At 37.4% G+C, this 25,227-nt stretch overlaps 1 protein-coding gene across 3 annotated transcripts in view; it reads left to right on the forward strand.

The window, feature by feature from the left end:
- Positions 1 to 19,725, forward strand: part of Dsp1 (Dorsal switch protein 1) — a 128,315-nt gene extending 108,590 nt beyond the window's left edge. For all 3 annotated transcript variants that reach the window (XM_065233103.1, XM_065233102.1, XM_065233104.1), the window contains exon 6: positions 15,769 to 19,725. In XM_065233103.1, the coding sequence (XP_065089175.1) occupies positions 15,769 to 16,023 (255 nt within the window). In that variant the 3' untranslated portion in view covers positions 16,024 to 19,725. The remainder of the gene's footprint in view (positions 1 to 15,768) is intronic.
- Positions 19,726 to 25,227: the final 5,502 nt, after the last annotated feature.

A 25,227-nucleotide genomic window follows, 5' to 3' on the forward strand; every position in this document is an offset into this window, starting at 1 on the left:
TGCGAACATCTGGGAATTTCTGAAAATTTGTATAAACTTCAGGGAAGTTCTGTGATTTTTAAGGAAGTTCTGCGAACTGCCGAGAAGTTCTACAAAACTTAGGGGATTTCTGAAAAATTACGAACTTTGATTCTGCGAACTTCAGAGATGTTCTGTGAACTTGGCGGATGCTCTGCAAACATTTGTGAATTTCTGTGGATTTCAGGGAATTTCTGTAGAGTTCATAGAATTTCTGCAAACTTCAGGGAGCTTGTGGCAATTTCACAAACTTCAGAGAATTTCTGCAAATTTCAGGGAATTTCTGTGAACTGCACAAAATTCCTGGGAATCATGAGTTGAAGGATATTCTGCAAGCCTCCAGGAATTTCTGCAAATTTCTGTGAACTTCAGGGAAGTTCTGTGATGTTCAGGCAGGTTCTGCGCACTGCAGAAAAGTTCTACACAATTTAGGGAATTTCTGCTAACCTCAGGGGTTTTCTGCAAAATTACGAACTTTGATGCTGCGAATTTCATAAAAATACTGCAAACTTCAGAGACGTTCTGTGAACTTGACGGATGCTCTGCAAACTTCTGGGAATTTCTGCGAATTTAAGGGAATTTCTGCAGAGTTCATAGAATTTCTGCAAACTTCCGGGAATTTCTGTGAACTTCAAAAAAATTCTGTAAACTTCAGAGCGTTCTGAGAAACTTAGGGAATTTAGGCAAACTTCAGCAAATTTCTTCAAAATTCAAAGAATTTCAGGGAGCTTGTGGCAATTCCACAAACTTCAGAGAGTTGCATCAAATTTCAGGGAATTTATGTGAACTAAAAAAAAATCTGTTGGCTTCCGGGAATTTCTGCATATTTCTGTGAACTTCAGGGAAGTTCTGTGATCTTTAGGGAAGTTCTGCAACCTGCAGAGAAGTTCTACAAAATTTAGGGAATTTCTGCGAACTTTAGGGGATTTCTGAAAAATAACGAACATCGAAGAATTGCTTCGAACTTCAAAAAGTTTCTGCGAACTTCAGAGATCTTCTGTGAACATGACGGATGCTCTGAAAACTTTTGGGAATTTCTGCAGAGTTCATAGAATTTCTGCAAACTTCCGGGAATTTATGTGCACTTCAACAAAAAAAATTGTAAACTTCAGGGAAGTTCTGCAAACTGTAGAGAGTTCTGAAAAATTTAGGGAATTTAGGCGAACTTAAGCAAATTTCTGCAAAATTCAAAGAATTTCGGCGAACTTCTGGGAGCTTGTGGCAATTCCACAAACTTCAGAGAGTTTCAGCAAATTTTAGGGAATTTCTGCGAACTCAGAAAAAAAAAATCTGCGTGCTTCCTGGGAATTATTAGATGTTCTGCAAAGTTGGAGGATGCTTTGCAAGCTTCCTGGAATTTCTGCAAATTTCTGTGAAGTTCAGGGAAGTGTGAACAGCAGAGAAGTTCAGGCGAACTTCAGCAAATTTCTACAGAAATAAAAGAATTTCTACGGACTTCAGGGAATTTCTACAAAAATCCAAGTATTTCTACGCACTTGTGTCAATTTCTGCGAACTTAAGAGCATTTTTGATAACTTCAGGGAATTGCTGAGATCTTCAAGAAATTTCTGCAAACTTCAGAGATGATCTGCAAACCTTCGGGGTGGTGCTCTGCAAAATGCAACGACTTTTTGTGAACTTAATAGAATCTTTGCAATTGTCAGGGAATTCCTGGGAAATTATTTTGTATTCTGTGAACATAGGGACGTTCTGCAAACTTCTGAAAAATGTCTGAATTGTTTTGCAAACTTTCGGGAATCTGGGTGAATTTTGGGCAATTGTAGAATAAAATCCCTGTGAACATCTGGGAATTTCTGTAATTCTCATAAAATTTCTACAAAGTGCAGAGAAGTTCTACAATATCTACGAACTTCAGAGGATTTCTGGAAAATAACGAACTTCAGAGATGCTCTGCAAAGTTCTGGGAATTTATGTGACCTTCTGTAGACGAAGAGATGAACCAGCCTCTGATGAACCTTCTGTAGACTTCATAGAATTTATGCAAACTTCAATTAATTTCAGTAAACTTCAGGGAACTTGAGGCAATTTTTGCGAACTCCACAGAAATTCTGTGAACTTCAAGAAATTTCTGCAAATACAAACTACAAATTTCAAGGAATTTCTGTGAAAAAAACAAATGTGTTGAATTTCTGCTAACTTACGAACATAGAAGAACTGCTGCAATCTTCAGGGAATGTCTATGAACTTCAAAAAATTACTGTGGTCATCAGAGAAGTTCTGCGAACTGCAGAGAATTTAGGGAATTTCTGCGAACTTCCGTTGATTTCTGCAAACTAACGAACTTCGAGGAATTCCTGCGACCTTTAGAAAATTTCTGCAAATTTGAGAGGTGTTCTGCAAACTTGAAGGATGCTCTGTAAACTTTCGAGAATTTCTGTGAATTTCAAAAAAATCTGTGAACTTCAGAAAAGTTCTTCGAACTGCAGAGAAGTTCTGAGAAATTTAAAGATGCTTTGCAAACTTCAGGGAATTTCTACAAAATTTCTGCGATCTTTAGGGAACTTCAGGGATCTTGTGGCAATTTTGCGAACTTCAGATGATTTCTGAGAACTTCAGGGAATTTATGAGACCTTCAAGAATTTTTTTCAAACTTCAGAGAATTTCTGTGAACTTCAGAGATGATCTGCAAACCTCCGGGATGTTCTGCAAACTTTACCGAATTTTAGTGAGCTGCAAAGATCTTCTGCAAATTTCAAGGAATTTATGTTTGTGAACTTCAAGGAAGTTCTGCAAACTTACGATCTTATAGGAATTGCTGCAGTCTTCAGAAAATATCTGCGAACTACAGAGATGTTCTGCAAATTTTCAGGAATTTCAGCGAAGTTCGGGGAATTTGTGCAGACTTCATAGCAATTATCCGAAGCATTGGCTAGAGAATTATGATGAAAATGCGAAATGAGGCTTGTGGAGAGTTGTCGAATGGTGAGGCAAATATTGCCTCGAATAGACTTAAGTAATATTTTGGTAAGAAAATCTTTAATGTTTATTAAAATCTAGAAAAACATCGTGTCATATAAGAAATCAATAACCATTTATAAAGCTGCTGAAGGAATATCAACGATAAGTTATAAGAAACTACTGATAGACCTTATTTTCTGATTCAGAAATCTTTTAACAGTTTTGGCATTTTGAGCTAGTCTAACATTTTTTCGAATATTTGCTCTAGAGAAAAGTATGTTGTTAGACTTAAATTAAATGGATAGTTGTAGTAGGCTTCAAGCACCTGCAACAGATTATTTGTAAAATATGTTCAATAAGTTGGTTTTTAAGCGGGTGGTCACATTACCCCTCTTCCCCCTATTTCATACAAAAATACCAAGAGCTTCTTTTGAAGAACTCTAAGAGAGATTTGACTAGGACTCCAAGTCAATTGTATGAGTTCAGCGTAGGTAGGGGGGACATTTCATGACGATTGTGAAGGCTTTCTAGATAATTCTAAGGAAAAGATTAAATTATATTTATTAACGAGACTTTCAGTCATATGCTTCATGTTTTCTCTAAGACGAATTCCAAGTGAATTTTCAGAAGAGTTGAGAGGAGAGCCCCAGGATAATTATGAGCAGAATTGTAAGACAACTATGACGTTAACTGCATGGATATGTTGAGCAGAATTCAGGATAAGTTTAAATATAATTATGAAAAGAAGCTAAGTGAATGTTTTTAAAGCGAATCTTATGATGAATTCCTCGATTTTTTTGAATGTTCTGAAATATTATAAATAAAAGTTCAAGGGACTCTCAGAGATAATCTCAAAATTACGTGAAAGGAAATGATTCTAAACGTTATTTACGAACATTTCATAAAGAGTTCTGAGTAAACTTGTTCAAGGTAGTTCAAATTTTGGTAACTTTTTCGGTTGTGCGATATACATTTTTAAATTAAGCATATACTTGAATGAGATTGAGCTGAAGAGATCACTTGATTAAATTGGCCATTACTTTGACAGCGGATTTTTCCTGGATGAAGACAGCCGGAAAGATTACCAAAACTCGTAATCGTAATTTACTGGTCACCATGTCAGATGGACAGGGTCTTCGGATAGTTGGGAATTCTCTCAGAAGATTCCTATCCATAGATATAGACTATTATCATTATTTGAGCTAAACAACGATGTTTATTTATCAGGTTTTTCAGTTCCAAAATTCAGTGGCCATATTAACCTGACTTTAAAATACACAAAGCTAAATAGCTATGAAAACTTCGGTAGTTATCAGAAGTTCGTAAAAAATTGTTGTTTTGTTCCTTATCGCAAAATATATGACCCGTATTTTTTTTGTCATCAGGGTGACCAATTCCATGTTAGTAGGGTGGTCAAAAAATCGATATTTTTCAAAAATGACTTTTTTTTTTCAAAAATTCATAACTTTTGAACCACTAGGTCGATTTCAAAGATCAAAATATCAAATGTCGTGAACATGTTATAGTAGCTATAAATCGATGGAGACGCATAGGAGTATTGAGCGAAAACCCAAAACTTGATAACTTAAAAAAAAAAAAATATAACTCAAAAACAAAAAAAAAAAATATAAACATCGTTGATTTTGTGATAGAATGTGTAAAAAAGCCTTTTTTATATGATTACATTTTTTTTAAATTTTTAATTACCTTTCATTTGATATTTTAATCTTTTAAATCGGCTTATTGGTTCAAAAGTTATATTTTTTTAAGAAAGTCATAAGCGTAACTATTCAAATCGACGTATCTGATTTTGTAAACAATCACTTCAATCGACGATTTGTGACAACTTCTAGCTCACTCACAGAAACTAACATCACCAGCTAGTAGGAGAAAGATTCCCCTACCTGATGATGGTGTTTGTTTGCGTGGGTGAGTTGGGAGTTAAAACAAATCGTCGATTGAAGTGATTGTTTACAAAAGCAGATACGTCGATTTGAATAGTTACGCTTGCATTCTTGAAAAAAACGATTTTTTTGACCACCCTAACATGGAAATGGTCACACTTAAAAAAAGGGTATAATATTATGCGATAAGGAACAAAACTACCAACTTTTTACGAGATTCTGAGAACCACTATATCGTTTTGCTATGGAATGGCTGTAATATATAACAGTTCAACAATTCAAGATTGAGAGTGTTGTGATCATACATAAACCAAATCAAACATAAAATCTGTTAATGTGTTAACCATATGTCCTTTTTTCATCGATTATATTTATTTTTAAGAAGTGAAGCACTTGACAACTTAATTTTCCTGAAAGTGGGATTGAATATCATTAAAAAAAAAACTTAAGTCACTCCGGAGTCTCAAACTTTGGCAAAGTGTCCTGAGGGAGGTAGGTTCACAGACCAGACGGGAGCGGGGCATTGAGCTTTGCTCAAAACTCCATAAAATTATAACTTCACTATTTGACACTAAACTAACAAATTGACAACTGGCTCTCAACTGGTGATTTTTTCCTATGTAATCGCACTTATTTAAAATAGTTTCAGTGTACCAAAATTGATAAAATTTTCGATTTCTGTTCCATTTGGCATGCAGATTACGAATATAGCGAGTCACTTTTTAGTGACTTCGTCACTTTTCAAGTCAGTCACTAAAAAGTCTATTTTTTAAGGCCAAGTCACTAAAGTCACTTTTTCTTGTAATAGGTCACTATTTTCAACTTTATTAGCGTGAATTTATTTCAAGATTTACTATTCTTTACGTTGTGACGTTTAATCGTCTTTCACTATATACAGGATGTCTACTCATTTTTCTGGATAAAATTACTTGAGTTTTCCAAGTAAGTAAGTCCCAGATCTAAAAATATTCAATGTCTTGAAGTTTCGTATTCCATGTACAAGTTGAAGATATTGAAAATATTCAAAGTGGCTGAATTAAGTAAAAAAAAAAAGATTTATTTTAAGTTCGCAATTAACTTGATGATAGATTAGAGATCTTCAATGCAGTCCTATTAACTTTACAACAACTGTAGGGACTTTGGAGAAGTTCTGAGGAATGAAAGGAAATGCTGAGAATTTCAGTGAAGCTCTATAAATAAACTGCAAGAACATAAGGGGAGTTTACACGCTGAAAATATGAGAAACTTACTGGAAGCTATAAGAACCTCAAAGCGGTTCTTTTAGCATCCGAGACTGTTCAGGAACTTTTATGAAGAGAACTTCACAGGTGTCAAGCGAACTTGACAAATTTAGAAAACTTTAGGGGTATTGTACAAATTTTTAAGAAGTTCTAAGCACCAAAGAAAAGCTAGATAGATTAAAAATCCATAATCGTAAATTTAGATAAATTCAAGATAGTTCCATGATGTGCTGAAAAACAAATCGAGAACCCTTAAGATGTTCCGCGAATTTCAGGGAAGTACACAGACCTTCAGAGAATTTATGAAACTTCACAGAAGTCCAGAGAATTTCAGGGAAATTTGAAGGTAAACACGGAAATTCTATTTATTTTCGAGCAGAACCGAGATCTTCAATAAAACTAAGAGCTTTATGGAAGCTTCGAGAACATCAAGACATGGCAGAGAATCAAAGGGCACTTCAAATAATTGCAAGAAAATATTTGAAACCTCAAAAAAGTTTCGAGAAACTCGGTGAATTTCCGAAAACTTCAGCAAAGCTCCGAGAGAAATCTTGGAAATTTTATGAACATCCGGAAAACGTGAGAGTATTTTAAGGGTGTTATATCATGGAGATTTCAAGAACTTAAAAAAAAAATCGAAAATTTAGCTAAGTTGATAAGAGAACATCAACGAAATTCCATTAATAAAAAAGCGAGAACTTTTTGCAAGCACCGATACGTTCAAGAAATTCCAGAGAACTCAATTTAGATATTTTTATATAGTTTAATGATATTCAGCGAATTTCCGAGTACTTCGAGGACGATCAGATTGCTTCAGAATAATCCCATTAACTTAAGCAAATTTGCAGTGACTTGCAAGGAATTATAGGGTATTCCAAGAATTCTATGATTGATCCTAAAACGTCAGAAGCGTCATGGAATTATGAATATATATATCAGAAAATTTGCTTAATTATTAAACAAATTTAGAAAACTTCAGGTAAGCATAGATAAGTTCAGGGAAAAGCGAGGGTTAATAATAGTAATAATACTTGAGGAACATTTTCGAAACTTCAATGAACATTAATTAATTTCAGTAAAGTTGCTGGTTCTTAAAAAAATACTGAAAACTTCAGGGTAGTCTAGAGAACTTTTAAGAAATTCAGTAATCGGTGCCTAACCAGGAAAGTTTAGATTAGTGAAGAAGTTTTAAATTAGTGCCGATAATTTAAGGGAAGTTTTATGAACTTCAGAAAAATCTTTTGAACTTCAGTGAAAATCACAGGACTATAATAATTATTTCGTTCTAATTCCATGAAAATTCAGGGAGCATAAAAGTTCCCTAAATTTAGAAAAACTTCGGAAACTTCACAAAAGGACAGTGTCTTCAGAAACCAAAACAAATTATTTCCTACTGAAGATTAATCCTTTGTGAATCTTTAAAGTTCAAAGTGTGAATGAGAATAACGAGAAAAATTAAATGGTTGTATTTTAAAATTCATTGTTTTCTTTAAAACAAACTTAGTAAGTTTTTTTTTAATTCTTTGAGACTTCCAGGTATTTTAAGGAAATACATTTTTTTTAGGATTCCCGATTTCCCAGATTTTTGAAGTTAGTATTTATTCAACATGGTCACTAAAATCACTATTTCTGACAGCAGTGATCGCTACCACAATATGCAATTACCTCATTACCCCTAAAGAACACAATTGTCTCTTTAGATCTAACTTGACATACACCTTTATTTCTCCATACAATTGTCTTGAAATACTTATCAAAATTCTCCCCGAATCCTTTTGGAATAAGGTGATCCATGAGACATTTTGCAGTTGACCTGACAGCTAGAAATCTGTGAGTAGGGTTTCCAATTTTCCCGGGAAACGAAAGGTCTGTATCCACTATAATCCGGACACACCGAAACTTACACATTTAGATTTTTTTTCCGAGATCGGCAAGCTTTTCATTGAGATCCAGCAAAATAAAATGCCGAGCTGCTCGGTGGTGCCCATCTCGGCAAATAATTATAGGGAAAATGCAGGTAATGTCGGCCTAAGTGTGTCCCTAATTTGGGCCCATACATAAATTCAGCAATTGACTAAATTTTCAATAGCAACCAAAAATATCCGTTAGTAACGTTCATCCAGATAAAATTGTTAAATAACAGATTTTTAGCGATGGGCCCAATCTTAGATCCACAGGCCAACATTAGAGACATTTCCCCTATTTCAATTGTAGCTGATTATTTCAGATTCATGGGATGCGATTTAAAAATTCACGAAGTCAAAACATAGTTATTCGGAACTTGCATACCAATTTTGAACTTTGCGCTCAACTCTATCCATTAGGGTTTGTACCTCGGTTTGTACAGGCTTCTCAGAAGCCGTGGTGGCCGTCTTTGTCCAAATTTGTTGCAAGTGTTTGATATCTTTGATTCCTTGTATCTGTCCAGAAAGCTTCCGCTTGATCAGAGCCCAATATCTCTCGATTGGACGTAACTCTGGACCATTTCGCGGATTTGCGGTTTTTGGTACAATATTCGCTTGATTTGCTTCGTACCACTCCATCACAGTTTTAGCATAATGGCATGATGCCACATCAGGGTAGCAATCGCTGCTGTAGGAACTCTTTATGGTAAATCTTCTTGTTGATCGTGCTGTTGTGACGAAAGATTTACTCTTTCGGCCACACGTGGAAATTGCTAGCCAAATAAGGTATATTTTTTGTTTTAAATCTCGATGCTTTCTTCACCCTGAAATACTGCTGCTTAAAATCCTCCAGGACATAAGTCAAATATTTGACGATTTGATTTTTCTGTCAAACTCTGTTTGTCACTGTGATTTGGAACTGTTTTTACTTTATACGCTGTTTTGAATTTTAGAGAAAACCAGGTGTCATTCCTATTTTACGAGCCACCGTTCGAACAGAGAGATTCGGATTTTCCTTCAATATCCTCTTCACCTTTCGGTCCACGACAGGATCAGCACGTCCAATGATTTTGTCACATCTCGGTTTACTTCTCTACCGCCAACCGTTCCGAAAATGACGTCAAACGTTCCGAAATTACGTTCGTACAAAATCCGCTCGCGCACGTGTTTTTCATTCATCGCCATCTTGAACACTAAACATGGAATGTAAACACCAATCATAGCCTTTTTCATCAATCAGTGATTTGAAGGTGTCCGGACTAATATGGATACAGACCTTAAAATAAAATTTCCCGAGATCCCGGGAATTCCCGGTGTCTTCACTGGTTGATTCCTCTGGGACTGGGAAATGTCTTGACTAGGTTGCTGGCTTCTTCCTTTATGAACTTGAAACCTTGTGTCCTGGTCAGAACTGGTAGCTCTGTGCTGGATGCCAGATTGTTATTATTTAGGAACATCATAACGGACACAAGCTCTTTGTTCCGTCTCTCTATAATTCTATTGAGGAGATACATTTGGAAATTGCAGTGTCCAACTTTTTCAGCTTATTGAAAAGAAAGCTCAGGAGCAGCGCCGGTGGTGTAGTGGTAAGCGTGATTACCTCTCACCCCAGCAGGCCTGGGTTCAATCCCAGTCGGCGCCGCCGGGATGTTCTGAGGCATAACATCTCTGATCACGCCTTCCTTCGGATGGGAAGTAAAGCCGTTGGTCCCCGGTTCATGAGTTGATGGGTCGATAGGTAGGGTCCAGGTGTGGGAGCTGCCTCACTGGCTGGCGTCGGTAGAATTGGTGCTCAGCACGGAAAACAAGATCAACGGAAAACAAATCAAGGAAAAAAAAAGAAAGCTCAGGCTTCCCTCGGCAGTCAGAGGATTTGCATCACGGCGACCGAGAGCCTCCGATGCCAGTCTTATGGGCTGCAAGGTGTTAAGCAGATTGCGCATAATTTCAACGTCCTTGTTTATCAAAAAATGGTCTTGACCAAGCTCTTCTTTGATACATTCCCATAACTTAATAAATCGCTCGATCATGGCTTCGGTACTATTTATGTTTTGACGTTCAGCAAGAGGTTCAAGGGCTTTTAGAAGGTTTTGGTTATTTTATCTTGCAGCAGAGCATTCTTAATCGGAGATTTACGGAACATTTTCACGACTTTTCGGACCTGTAACGCCAAAATTACTGTTGTACAACCCTAAAATGCATAAAATTAGGTACCTGAATACGACATCCTAAATTCATATGTTACCTGTATCCGCGATACCATTTTCGATCTCAAAATCCTCCTCAACATCCATCATCTGCTTCAGCTCCTCTGAACATTTCTTATACAAAACATCACACACTGCCAAATGGAGACCGTGATTGTAACACAATTGATGCCAAAATCCAGAAATCCTTCCAAGCTTGACCATGACGGAGGCAACATCAGTTGTAGACTCAAACACAACGTTCGGTTTGAATCCAAAATCCACCAGAACCTTTTTGACGATTTCCACAATTTTGTCGGCAGGAAGCGATCCAGCGACCAAAACCAAACCAAGATTTATCATCACACCAAGATTGTCCTTCAGCAAATTGCTTTTGAATCTCCTGCATGGTTTTTGTCTTAGCTTCGCAATAGAAATCCCGAACCAGTTGGCAGTTTCATTCCTCGGGCAGTAATCGATTGGCGTAGGAATTCACTGTTGGTTATGCCATTCACCGAGAATCCGTCTTTGGCCGCCATACGTGCTACACGGCCAACCAGAACAACTCAGCGACTCAATTCAATTGACTCAGAGCATTTTCTTGCCATACGAAATTTACTCATATTTGGAAAAACTTGCAGTTACCTAGGGGAAGTACAACTTGATATGAAGTAATATTTGGTGTAAAAATTGCTCATATTGGTAGTTATTATAGTTTTTAGTATAAATATTAATGATATTAACCGTCAAGTGAAAAGCTACAAAGTAAAAAAAAATAACAGTGTAGCTTTAACGCATACACTCAATGACGTTTCACCGTTGTTGTTTATGTTACCTGCAGCTTTCTGTTTCATCATTTTTGCCTAGATTTTTGTTTTCGATAGCTCTGATCGTTTTCGGCTTTTTTGATGATAAAAACGGCACTGGACGAGGCAAGTTCCCCCAGCAGCAAATTTCTCCAAATTGCAAGCTCATGGCGAATGTATTAGGACCACGGAACCATCACTATGGGACTCCGTTTACAGGGGTACCGTAGTCAGTCGATTCCCGTTCCATCGGAGGACAGAACATTGGATTGCAGACGATGAAGAATTCGTGGAAATTAATGACTATTTCCTGGGAACGGAAGTGCGCCAAAGAATGCCAAATTTATGAGAACAAGGAGCGGATTTTGGTGGCCCTGGCCAGCAAGATCATCAAGGAATGACTTGCCTCTAGTGTCAAATCCATTTTTAATGATACGAATGTCAAATGTACACTTTAAACTAGAAATACTCAGAGGGAGAGATAGGCGGAGAAAACAAAATACAATTCGGCAGCAGGGATTTGTTCCTAAATTATCTTGCAACCCGTGCTAGAAGCTAGTATTTCAAATGACTTTTATTTTTGATTCTATTTACGTGCAAAATTATAATTGATTGTATCGCAATATTTTGCACATTTCTTGTTGCCATTCATTAACCAACGAAGATCAATTAATCAATAGAGTTAGAATATTGTTTTTGGTTCCAAAAACTAGTTGAATTTGAGAAGCACACAAAACATAAAGGTGATTGAATTTCTGTTCGATTGCAATACTCTCAAAATTATTCTAGTAAGAATAAAAAATCCTCGGAAATATTCTAATTGGAATGTTCGATTGGCTCAGATTTTGACAGTTCATTTGGCTCAAAACAATCTCTCCGCCCATCTCTCCCTCTGAGTATTTCTACTTTAAACCAAACACAAATTAAAAACAACTGTCAGACTAAGTGTAAGATTCGCAAATATCACACATAGGTTATACGTCCCTAACCTCGGTCTAATATGCAGCCATCGATTACGTTTTTAATCATAACTCATCAATGAATTTACCTGCAAACGATATTCTACTGCTAAATGGTATGCTTAGATATGCTTATCATGTCGTTTGCTATCAGAAACCACGAAAAGTTGAAAAACTTACTTTTTTTAAGACAATAACTCACGAGGGAAATGTATGTAATATGGGTCTATTGTCCCCAAATTGGGTCTATTTATGGATGCAACTTCGTCCTATCTTGTTTGATCCTCAAAAAAACGCTCTTGGTAACGTTTTCTGATGTATTTTTTTTATCACTATCACTGTTAACTTAATGCTCTTCATTCCTCAAAACATTTCTTAGAGAAAATTTTACGAAAACTACATTAAATCACTCAATTTAAAAATTAAAAATTTCGCTTATCGTCTTTTGACCGCAGAATATCTAAATCAGAACATTGTGATGTTCATTATACAGGTTTGGCAGAAAAAATCTCCCTTCCTGTTCGTTCCTTATCATCCAAATGCAAAACAACATTGTTGACGTTACTCTTATTGCTATATGCTGTCAAATGAATTTCATGGGCCATAGTTAGGAACATAGAAAAGAAATGTGTCCCTAAAGTTGGGTCCATGTTTTACTTGTGAAAACGTTGTTAAACAATTAAAATAAACATAAAATATTCAAACAGCAACTGTAAGTTTTACGTCTAGTGTGTATTATCAGGTAATTCCAATCAATAAATGCCATAATCAGGCCATTTGATGATCGTCAGTCAACCTTCCCATCTTAACCTTATAAGTCATGGCGGCTAAAAACTCCGAACATTGTGATATTCTCAACCAGTTTTATTACTTACGAGAGCTGAAAATGTATTGAAATGTTGTGATATAAATTGATTTGTGTGTGGTACACATTTATCAACCATCAGTGATCAATATTTTCCTTATTTTTTGTGTAATATTCCTTAATTAATTATTTATTTGCGTGATAGGCCGAATGAAAGGACTAGACCCACATTACATACCGTAACCCTATTAAAATATTTAATATTTCCACCATCGGTATTGATGTTGATACTTGGAGCTGTCCTTCCCCTAGGCAGTTACTCATTGCTAATGAGTAACTGCAGGTTTTTTTCTTTTCTAAATATGAGTAAATTTCGTATGGAAAGAAAATGCTGAGTCAATTGAATGTAGTCGCTGAGTTGTTCTGGTTGGCCGTGTACTTCTTCATTCAGTTATCGTCGTTTCACAAAATTCATCATCGATGGAATGGCGGATGCTTTCGAAGAAGACGGTTCAGGTAGCTGGTCAGCTGATGGTTGAACCTGACGCTTGCAAGATATTTTGTGCTTCTGCTGCGCATGACGCAGCAGTTCGCTCGTTGAAGATCCCTTGCACTTAAGAATTTGCAAACACCTATGGCATTGTGCTTTTTCCGCGTCAGAAGGAAGCTTTTTGAAATATCGCCAAATATCCGCCATATCTGTAGCTGATTTGTAAAATTTAAATTAATAACAAGAAATGTATTAATTCCTATTTCGCTTACCACTTTTGTGTCTCAGCTGCAGCAAAACACTAAAGTGAATTGAATTTACTACGCTTTTTTCTCATCTAATGAATGATGGAATCATTTGACAGATAGGATCAATATCACCGTATCATGACGGTACGCTTTCAGGCGGAATGGTCAAGTGTGAGTGCAATCACACTGTCTGCTGACGTCAGCAGATATATGGAGTAGTTCGTTTTATCGGCACTCACAGTCAATTTTTTCGAAGATTTCTGCTGAAGATATCTAGATCAACAATTGAAATAGGCGGAACAACCAAACGTAAACAATAGCTTTAAACGCAAATTCCTCGAGAATCAAAGCACATCCTAGCAATCTAACACCAACAACTGATAGAGCAAACTTCCTTTATCGAATGGCATTGTTAGTTTGCGTGAGAGTGTTTTGATTCTCGAGAATTTTGTGTTTAAAGCCATTGTTTATGTTTGGTTGTTCCGCCTATTTCAATTGTTAGTCTAGATATGTTCAATCGACATCAAATTAAAACAACAATTTATAAAAAAATATACATGACAGAAGAGAACGTAAAACTGCAGCCGAATTGAAAGCAATTTTACAATTAATATAAATTTCCCGGGAATTTTGGGGAATCAAAATTTATAATCCCGGGAAATCTTATTTCCCGGGAATGCAAACACTAGCTGTGAGTGTGTGAGTGATCACGTGTTTCCGATGCAAGATGTAAATATATTCAAAGCTATTTTCAATGGGAAAGATCTGTCAGTTCAACTGTGAACTGTCAAAACTTCACGGTAAACAACAAAGAAAATGGCGTTGACGGCGACTCTGTAGCTCTTTACTCCTATGAGAAAATCAATAAGCAAACGTCAGACTGTGCGTGAAACATGGCGGACTTTGTACCACCGACAAACCGACAGGAATGACCATAGCAAAACCAATAAAATTTCTGACCAAAACACACTACTGACATCTGGCTCCATGTTCGCGGGAAATATTTAGCTAAACCATGAAACCGCATGTAAAATATATGTATTGGTTCGTGTCTGAACAAATTATTTTTATCTAGATCAAAAAATCCTATGGTTTTGACAGTTCGGATCACTGCACATTTAAATCGGCCGTTTACGATTTTAGGGCATAAGTCAGAATTAAGTGTTCTGTCGGTTTGTCGGTGTTTGTACTATCCTTTCACTCCACCGAAAATTCCCATAAGAAACTGTCTATATTTGCTGAAAGAGCAAATTTTTCGACGGTTCCGTCAACGCCAATCAGCTGACTACTGCTGTCCCACGGAATGACTTATTATCTCTGGAATTCCTCTACAATGCCGCTCAGTTAATTTGGCCTGCTCATCACCGACAAACCGACATTTAATTCTGACTTATGCCCGAAAATCGTAAACGGCCGATTTAAATGTGCAGTGATCCGAACTGTCAAAACCATAGGATTTTTTGATCAAGATAAAAATAATTTGTTCAGAATAGATCAGACACGAACCAATTCATATATTTTACATGTGGTTTCATGGCTTAGCTAAATATTTCCCGCGAACATGGAGCCAGATGTCAGTAGTGTGTTCTGGTAAGAAATTTGATTGATTTTGCTATGGTCATTCATGTTGGTTTGTCGGTGTTTTCATCATAATTCAATGAATCAAAAGCCAGAATCCTAGAATTCATCCATGTCCAAGAATTTGGACGACAAAAATTGGATTATGGAATATAATGTGATAATTACCTATTTGTTGCAATCTTAAAACCTAATAAATTCATAAAATGTAATTCCGTAACTTTTTTCCAGTGATATCAATTGCTGAAATCAATTCTTTTGCTTACCATATTTAGCAGCTAGGGCCCGTTCAAATATTATGTAACGCAAAAAAGGGGATTTTTGAATACCCCCCCCCCCTTGTCACGCACTTTTCCTATACCTAAGACATGGTGGTTAACACATTTTCAGACTACCCCCACCCCCTCTTGCGTTATGTAATATTTAAATGGGCCCTTTATACGAAATCACGAAAAACATGTTGGGCACCCGGAAAAAAACCATTTCTTAATATCAGTAGGATCTCATCCGTGTCTGGGCGCTGAGTTCAAGCGTTCTTTGCTGAATACTGACATTGTTTGTCCATTTACCGGCATACCGACTGGATGGTCAGCCCACTGTAGTCTGCCATGTTTTACTATATGCCTAAAATTGAGAATATGAACCTAATCCAATGATTGTCTTTTGCCATCCACAATAACCGACCATGAATCTTCCTTTCCATTCACCAGGAAATGACCGAGTACAAGCTGAAGTGCAAAAATGAGCAAAGCGGTGTAGGCGGCACCCCGCTCAATCTCGGTGGACTGCAGCAAACCAGCCTCCAGAACCTGCCACAGCACGTGCAGCAGGCGGCGGCGGCTCAACTGCAGGCACAGGTCCAACAGCAGCTGGCGGCCCAGGCTGCGGTAGCAGCGGCAGCCCAGGCGGCGGCACATCACGCCGACGATGACGATGATGATGTCGACGAGGATGATAACGAGTAAAATCAAGCTTTCGATTTGTATTATAAATATTTTCTTACGATGATATTAAGCAACCGACAACAACAACAACAACAACAGCAGCAGCAACAGCAGCAACAACAACAGCAGCAGCAGCAGCAACAACAACAGCAGCAGCAGCAGCAACAACAACAACAACAACTGCAACAGCAGCAACCACAAGGAGGGCACTCTTCTCTGCTCACCAGTTTGATCAATCATCGGCGGCAGCAGCTGCAACAGAAGAAACCACAAGTAGAAGCAGAAGAGCGCAAGAATTCGCATTCGCAGCAGAACAATGTCGATGAGGATGAAGGAGAAGAAGAAGAAGATGATGAAAGTGATGAGCAAGACGATTCCGGCTCGGAACGAACGTCCCTACCACCATCGTCAACCGCTGCAACTACCACATAACTTACAACAACAACAACAACAACATAAGAGGAGTCGGACCACCGGGGAATGACCGGATCTACTCTCGTTCGGTCATTTGTCGTTTGGGACCTCACTTCCAGAATCGCAAATGCAATAATCCTTTTCTTTGCAAGTGGTAATCCAGTTGCAAGCAAGGTGGTGGACGACGACGACGACGACGGTTCCTTAGAGCGTCAGGATGAGCTACATTGTGAGGTAATTTGGTAGCGGGATACCAAGATTTGTTGGGGTTGCATCTTCTCACAAGAAAACAGAAAAAAATAATAGCAGTTAGGAAACCACATAAGCGCAGATACATTTTTTCAAAAGAGGACACTTTCACCTCTAGCAGCAGTAATTTTCACAACCACCACATTCACACGATGATTGGGAATGGGTAGACGAAGCTTTCTCGCGAGAGAGCTTTTGGGAACGCATAGATCACACACAACACAGACAGAGCAGTACAGAATTCGATTCAAGAACATAACCTGGAAAATAAACGAGCAGAAAAGGTTTTACATTTTGCAAACATCAGGACAACAAATGCAAGCTAAGGAAATATTTCTCAATACAAAGTGGGGAAAGATTGAAAACAACAACCACCATCAGAGAGAAAAATTTAGAGAGTCTTCGGAACTGATGATGATGAAGATGATGAGAGAGGAACGGTTGAATGAAAGAGAGAGAGAGAGAGAAAGCGCAAAAGCGATGGATGGCTTATTGAAAGCATCTGTTGTATAATTATATTCAAATTGGTATAATATGAGAATGTTTCTCGAAGTTTTGACAAGCGGATTTATTTTCATTCTTGAACTCTAACAATAATTACATTATTTTTTCTTTATTCTCAAAAAAATATTTATCATCATTTGATTTTCTCAACATTGTGCTCGTATTAGGATCGGTTTTTCTTATTTTTCTCCTTCGGATCATTGGAAGAAACACAAACCTTCTGCGGCATTCCCATGACAAATGTTTCGCTGCATCTTCACAAGTTGGGCTCAATGGGCGTATGCTTTACGGAGCCGGCGCCATTTTTCTCGTTTGAATTCTTCTTACCCAGTTCTTCAGTACGTTCGTGGCTATGCACCGTCAGGTCCCAGTTTATCGATGGTTGTCCCATAAAGATCACTATTTTTGGCCGTCGTCAAACGATCATCCCATCGACATTTTTTTTTTTGCTTTTTGCTTCTACTGTGTGACATTCATTTGACACAACAACAACAACAACAAGACACAAATCAAAACAAACGAAATCGCGTCATCCTCGTGCATGATCTTCACTTTATTTCTGTCGCAAATCAACAAACATTTTTCTCTTTTCCATTTTTACATACGTTGATGTAGTTTTTAGGTCACAAACAGTCCATCTTTTTTGTTATTTAGAGCAAGTTTTTTTTTCGTTTGAGATAGTGTGAGTGATGACATTTTTTTTTGGCACGAATGCGGCAACTTTTGGATGTGTGTGTGTGCGAGCGTCTTCGGATTGAGGAAAAAAAATAAACAAAAAACAAAAAATGATGTACTAGATTAGCGCCCAGAGATTAGTTCATTAGCTGATAGAAAGAAGAAAAGTAAACAAAAACAAACAAAACAACTGGTTAGTAGATTATGATGATGATGATGATGCTGAGATGCGAGAAGTTAATTCATAGTAAAACAATAATTAAGCAAAAAGAGAAAAATCGCTATTGAACGTGGTTTTCAATTTTTCTTTCATATTAAACAAATGATTACTATGGTTAGTTATTATTTTCCTGAGACGAGAAATCTCTTAAAAATATATTTTCTGACGATTTATTTTTTGCTGATAGAATTTTCTTTATTTTTTTTATTACTGAATAACTAATGATTAATTTAATGTTAAGTTAATAGATCCTGATACTGAGTGGTGTGAGTGTGAATGCATATGTGGGCAGCGTTTTTGACGGAGCGAAAATCGCTGCATGATGTGAATGAAGTAAAAAAAAAAATACACAAAAGTAAGAAATTATTTAGTAGTGTAAGAGTGCAAGCGAGAGACTTCCGGGTAGAACGGAAAGAGGAAAAAAAACATAAACTTCTGATGAAATGAAAAGGAAAAGGAAACCGAAAGGTTAGAATTAAAGATAAACAAAAGAAACGGAAGGAGAATAAGTAAAAAAAAACGCATTGAATAAGATACAAGTTTGATCGTAAGTTTAGCTAACACGGACACACTTATCTCTCAATGTAAATATTAACGGAAGAAGTAAAAAAATACCCTAGACAACAACAGCAGCAGCAAAAACAAACACAATTACACACACACACACACTCAGAGAAACCCATTCGGTTCCGGCCCGTAAATTTGGAAGCCCAATGCGTGTTTCGTCGCCGCGCGGTCCCCCATTCGGGGGGCCCCGAATCCAGTTTTCTTTGAGAGTTTGACAGGTCGAATGCTGAAAACAAACTGAAAAATGAACAAAAAATATACTTATAAATAAAGGAAAACACGCATTATAAACAAATTATTACAAAAAAAGAAAAGTAAATAATTAACAAGTAAGTTTTAGTGAAAATAAACATCCAGATAAATTAAAACAAAAGTAAACATAGCGGGATGCGAAGAGGAAGAGTCAGATGAGCAAAAAAAAAAAATCACACACAAACTCATAAAAAAAAAACATGGTGGAACTCTTGAATTCTTGCACTCGAAAAAGAAACATCAGCAACAACAACAACACGCTGTTGATCCCCAAGTATTTAAATACACACACGCATACAAAAGAAACGGTGAAAAAAGACACATACGAGTCGTTTGATACCGAAAACGACTACACATTTGAGAAAAAAATAATAATTGCAGCAGAAACTATTAAGCGACCGGTAGAGAACTGAACAAATCACAAAAAAAACAATGCTAAGAATAAACTCAAAAAAACAACATGATAAAAACTGATACACAAAAAAACGCAGACGAAAGATAGAACGAGAGAGAGAGAGAGGAAAATCGAACAATACTACATAAGAAAATGAGAAAGACAAACGTAAAAGAATACACTCATACACACTTACACAAACACACACACACACACAAACTTACACACATGAAGTAAGAAGCAGAAACACACTCACACTCAAATACATAGCAACACAATGCAGACAACAACAACAACAACAGCAACATCAACAACAACAAGAAGAAGAAGCAAAAACAAAACATCTCGATCCCCCCTTCTTTTGTATATGTAATACTGTACGTACGTTAAACACATGTAATTTTACTGAAGACAAAATAAAATGAAATTAATTGAAAAAAAAACCTAATTCCTGGCGGTTTTTCGCTGTCGGTGATACAGGATCACAGCCCATAATCGGTATTCCTCCTCCCACAGCGCAGTTTAGGGGCTTATTACGGATGTCACTTCACGGTGAAAGCACAGACAAGCAGACATAACACTCATAAGTTGTTCATCGAACAAGCATTTAACGGTTAACGGTGCTGGATTCCCGGACACTGTGGGATCAGATGTAATGAGGAAGCCGACCACCTGGCGGCATCCCGAAGACAGTCCAACTTTTACACCAGAAAGGTCCCGACCCACGACATAAAGCGGTGGATCACAATCACTATATGGAACTGGTAGACTAAGGAATGGATGCGATCTCGAGACTTATTTATCCGGAAGGTATAAGGGGATACCAGGAAATGGGAGGATCCACCTGTACACCGACTTCAAGTTCTTCTATCCCGGTTGAGAACCGGCCATACCAAAGTCTCCCACAACATGGGAGGCGAAGGCGGATTCAGACGACAGTGCGATCAGGCATGAAAAATCATTTCAGACATAACTGTGTTTATTCTACGAATGGGGTGAGGGGAATCGAAAACTGTCACTTAGCTCTCGAATGAACCTTCTCACTTGATTCCGAAAGTCGACTCGATCGACGTGAGAAGTTCATTTATCGCAAATGAACAGCTATGTGCAGTATTCATTTGATAGAATGTCAGATTCTGTAAAGCGTCGTTTATTGTGAATGAGGCGAATGTTAATTTGTGAATACAACGCTGGTTTCCAACGAAAATTCGACGAACATATATATTTTGCCACAAAAATCACTTAATAATGTTCTTTTATACCAGATTGCTACAATTTTTTGAAAACTATTCCAATATACAGCGAAATACTTTATATTACCTGGGGTTACAAAAACTAATTCGCCCTAATCATGATTCACAAAGTACGTCGATATGTATCGTTTATTTATCGAGTAACTTGTGAGAAATCAATGTTATTTGTGGATTTGTGCAAAACAAAAAGTGAATTTCGCTGAAAGATTAGGAATTAAGGTAAGTTGTATTTGTATCCTGCAGTTCCTGCATATTCTCAAAGCAATCATTGTTTTAGGAAGGCGAAATACCGACTAAAAATAAGTTTACGCGATTGATCAACCTCTGCCAAAAATCGATTCCTGGTCGGAGTACTGTGTGTTTATTCTACGAATGGAGTGAGGGGAGATGATTCGACTCACTTTAATAGAGCGATTCCAGCTGTCGAATGCAGTGAGAAAGGTCACTGTGAATGAACCCACATGAACTCTCGCTCTATTCCAACATTCGAGTTATATCGACTTTTGTCGGTGCATCGTGACTTTCCGAGTCGTGACGTTTTGACTTGTCGACTGGTGTTAAAAAGCATAAAACATGGAGGTGAAGAAGTAAGATTTTTTTTCTTGTGATCAAATTTGTATTTTTTGACGAAAACTGTTCTAATTTCAGGGTGCGCGTTACAAATCGCAAACAATTTGAAATGCTTGTGTCGATGTTGGAGGAACATCCTCCAGTAGCCAAGGGCCAAAAGTTTTGCGAGGTGATGCACATTTCGAAGCAAAACTACACCGAAATATGGGACGGTATCCGCAAAAAGCTGAACAGTCTGGGCCCTCCCATGAGAACTGTTGAGGGGTGGCAAAAAGTAACTATTGAACAAGTTTTCCTTTATTATGATAACTTCCTAGCGGTTTAAACCCACCCGAATGAAAAAACCTATCCTGTATTTGTACCATAATTAAGTATTCATAGAAGCTCTTCAACTTTCAGGTTTGGTCGGATTACCGCCAAAATGTTAAACATAAGCTTGCGTATAACAAAAAGGAATCTCAAGCTACGGGAGGTGGTCGAAATAAGATGAACGTACTTTCATCATGCGAAGAGGCTGTGGTGAAACTGTTGGCGTTGGACAGAACGGTAAACCATTCAGGTATTGTATTACTTTTTATTGCCTTTTCTGGGTGGCTACTGGCCACTTATACGTGCGATGCAGTATATGTGGTATAAAAATCGGTAATTCCGTTGAATTTGTTATTAAATTTGGTATCTCTATTTAATTTCGGTTCATGCATTTTCATATGTAGATTTTACAGTGCACAAGTTTAAAACTTGTTTTCAAATTCAGTGGCCATCCTTATTTTTTACCTTCAAATGTAGCAGATTCTTAAATTAGGAATTTTTTTACATTCTTCAGGTTCTGTATTCGGCATTCCACAAGATGAACCTTCATCGCATCGATCTTCACCTGTTTCGCCATCATTCCGTGAGCTACTCTCGAGTACACCGCAGCAAGCTATGCTTCCCATTCCAGAATCACCGATATTGAATGAGGATGACCAAGAATCGGAAAATATTGAGAACATAAATACAACGAACAGGATTGACAGAAACGGGAACATTCAACTAGCCAACAAAAGCCACAAAAGAAAGAAAGAGGAAGAAGAAACAAAGATGGGTATGCTAAGAAAGCAAACGGAATGTATGAAGACGATGGCAGACGACGCCAGAGAGACGGCCCGATACACGCGTAAAATCTACAAGCTGAAGGAGGAGCACTATAAGAAGAAACAAGAACACATGCTGGCAAAGGAGAAGCAAAAAAGCGAAGAGCTGCAGTTCAAGATGCAACTCCTGAAATACAAGAAGCGTAAGCTGGAGTTCCTAGAACGAACTGCATGAAGGGCTAAACGCAACATGGGGAGAATCGGAATGGAGACGGCAAGATGTGTATCCGATGTCGAGGAAGTTCTAGCTAGTTTTCCATTATTATTATCCTATTTTATTTAGATTGGAGTTTCCGCAACGTTGCCGATCCGCTTCCGCTGTCATCGCGTTCTAGCCTTAACTTCAAAGTGATATTTCTATTGATTTGAGAAAAATAAACCAAAGTTTCGAAGCAGTTGGCAAATACTAAGGGGTCCTTATTACACCCATAGCTCCTCCTCCGCTCCTACCATTAAAACCTAAATTCATCCACCAACGGTGTGATCGAACCCTTATATTGCTTATATGCTCTAACGGTATGATCTGACCACAGATAAACAGACATAACACTCGTAAGTTATTCATTGAACAAGCATTTATCGATCAATTTAAAAGTACAGTCAAGATTCCTATAGTACGGTTAAAAGGGACTGCACTATATGAACTGGCATTAACGAATACACGTAGCATGTGGGATTAGAGCTAATTGGGGACAAACTCTTATTTTAGGGTAATTTGAAGAGATAACTTCCTGGTGTCTTCTGAAAAAATATTGAACAGAAAATTTGCCACCTTTGGGAACATTCAGCATCTGGAAAGTCACGAATCTGATCCTCCCGAAGACCCGGAAAATCCGTAAAAGTGGTCAATTCATGAAACTAATCCTAGAGCTCCGCGGTTTTTTCGAAACCGCTCATAGACGTCTTATCAGAATTAATTCGGAGTTGTGACCTGAATATGGATCCAAGGGACCACGTGATGGTTCACCGGAAGATCCGGAAACTCCGTTAAAGTGGTCAATTCATGAAACTGATCCTAGAGCTTCATGGTTTTTTCTAAACCACTCATAGATGTCTTATCAGAATGGATTCGGAGTTGTGACCTGAACATGGACCCAAGGGACCACGGGATGGTCCAGTGGAAGAGCCGGAACATCCGTAAAAGTGGTTAATTCATGAAACTGATCCTAGAGCTCAACGGATTTTTTTGAAATCACTCCTAGACGTCTTATCAGAATGAATTCGGAGTTGTGACTGGAATATGGACACTGGAGACCACGGTATGGTGCTCTGGAATATCCGTAAAAGTGGTCGAATCATGAATCTGATCCTAAAGCTGCGTGGTTTTTTCGAAACCGCTCATAGACGTCTTATCAGAATGATTTCGGAGTTGTGACCTTACTATGAGCCCAGGGGACCACGGGATGGTCTACCTGAAGATCCAGAACATCATTAAAAGTGGCAGATTTATGAAACTGATCCTAGAGATCCGCAGATTTTTCGAAACCTCCCATAGACGTCTTATCCAGACATGGCAAATCATTTACATTCATTTTGTGCATTCATTTACATTCCGTAAAATTATGTGTGAAGTTTTTGTAGGTATTGAGATTAGCTACAATTTTTGTAAAAGACTCAAATCTGTATCTCTTATGCATGATGAACCAGAGCGAACAGAACCCACCATTGTTTTTCAGTGAATGTAAATTACATTCACTGAAAAACAATGACAAGACCTCTCTAGTTCATCATGCATAAGAGATACAGATTTGAAATATTGACAAAAGTTGAAGCTATTATCAAAACCTACAAAAGCTTCATACATCGTTTTACGGATTTCTGTTGATGAAAAAAGTTAGAGGCAAATGAATGTAAATGAATGCACGAAATGAATGTAAATGATTTGCCATGCCTGGTCTTATCAGAATACATTCGGAGTTGAGACCGGAATTTGGACCCTGAGGACCACGTGATGGTCCTTCGGAAGATTCGGAATATCCGTAAAAATGGTCAATTCATTAAACTGTTCCTTGACCTCCACGTTTTTTTTCAAAACCACTCATAAACGTCTTATCAGAATGAATTCGGAGTTATAACCGGAATATGGGCGCTGGGTTTCACGGGATGGTTTTTGTATGAGGAATATCCCAGTGCACATACTCAATGGATGGGAAACTATTTTTAATGCACAAATGAGCAATTGTTACCCCCAAACACAAAGATTGTCGAGTAACGCAAAAACAAGTTACTCGGGGGAACGTTGATGAATGTGGGTAACAATTATTAATTTTTGGGAAACAAAATTTAAACCATCCATTGGATATGTGCACCTAGAGATATTCTCCAATCAAAATTCCACAATCGAGTACTGCAGCAATCCATACATTTATTTCTCATTTGTGGGTAAATTTTAATATTTTGTAGGTTAAAAATTGTAACCATTTAGCAACATGGATTTACACGCTAAAACAAGCTACTTAATTTTTTAATTTTGCATGTAGAAGTACCTCTTCAAAATGTGAGGTTTTGAATATTTTTTTTCTTTTTTTGAACACTCTTGCGGCATTTGTGATTTTTCCGGGGCTGAGATTTTAATTCAAAACTTTAGCTTTTGAGGTATGGATGCTAACCACTCATCGGCGTGTCACTCCAAAAACAAATGAATAGTTATTTTTTAGCTAAAAATTAATAATTGTAAACCACATTCATCAGCGTTCCTTCGAGTAACTTATTGCGTTTGTGGGTAATTGTTAGTCATTTGTGCGTTAAAATCCATAACCCATCTATGAAACACTCAAAAAAAAAGGAAATTTAGACTTTTTTCCATGCCAAATCCAGCCTCGCCGTTTCATTCATTCGATGCATAAAAGTCGAATAGTAATGGCTTGTATAAATAGATTAAACACTTTGGTTTTAATTTAATACTTTATGAACGTGATTTTTAGCCGAAAACTAGTTCAACATGGAGATTATTTACACTGTTATACTTACTTTTTAGTCAAATTTAGTTTTCTT

This window comes from Ochlerotatus camptorhynchus, unplaced genomic scaffold, assembly GCF_037179485.1.
Source record: "Ochlerotatus camptorhynchus isolate MF236.1 unplaced genomic scaffold, CSIRO-AGI_Acam_v1.1 ptg000389l, whole genome shotgun sequence".
NCBI lineage: Eukaryota > Metazoa > Arthropoda > Insecta > Diptera > Culicidae > Ochlerotatus > Ochlerotatus camptorhynchus.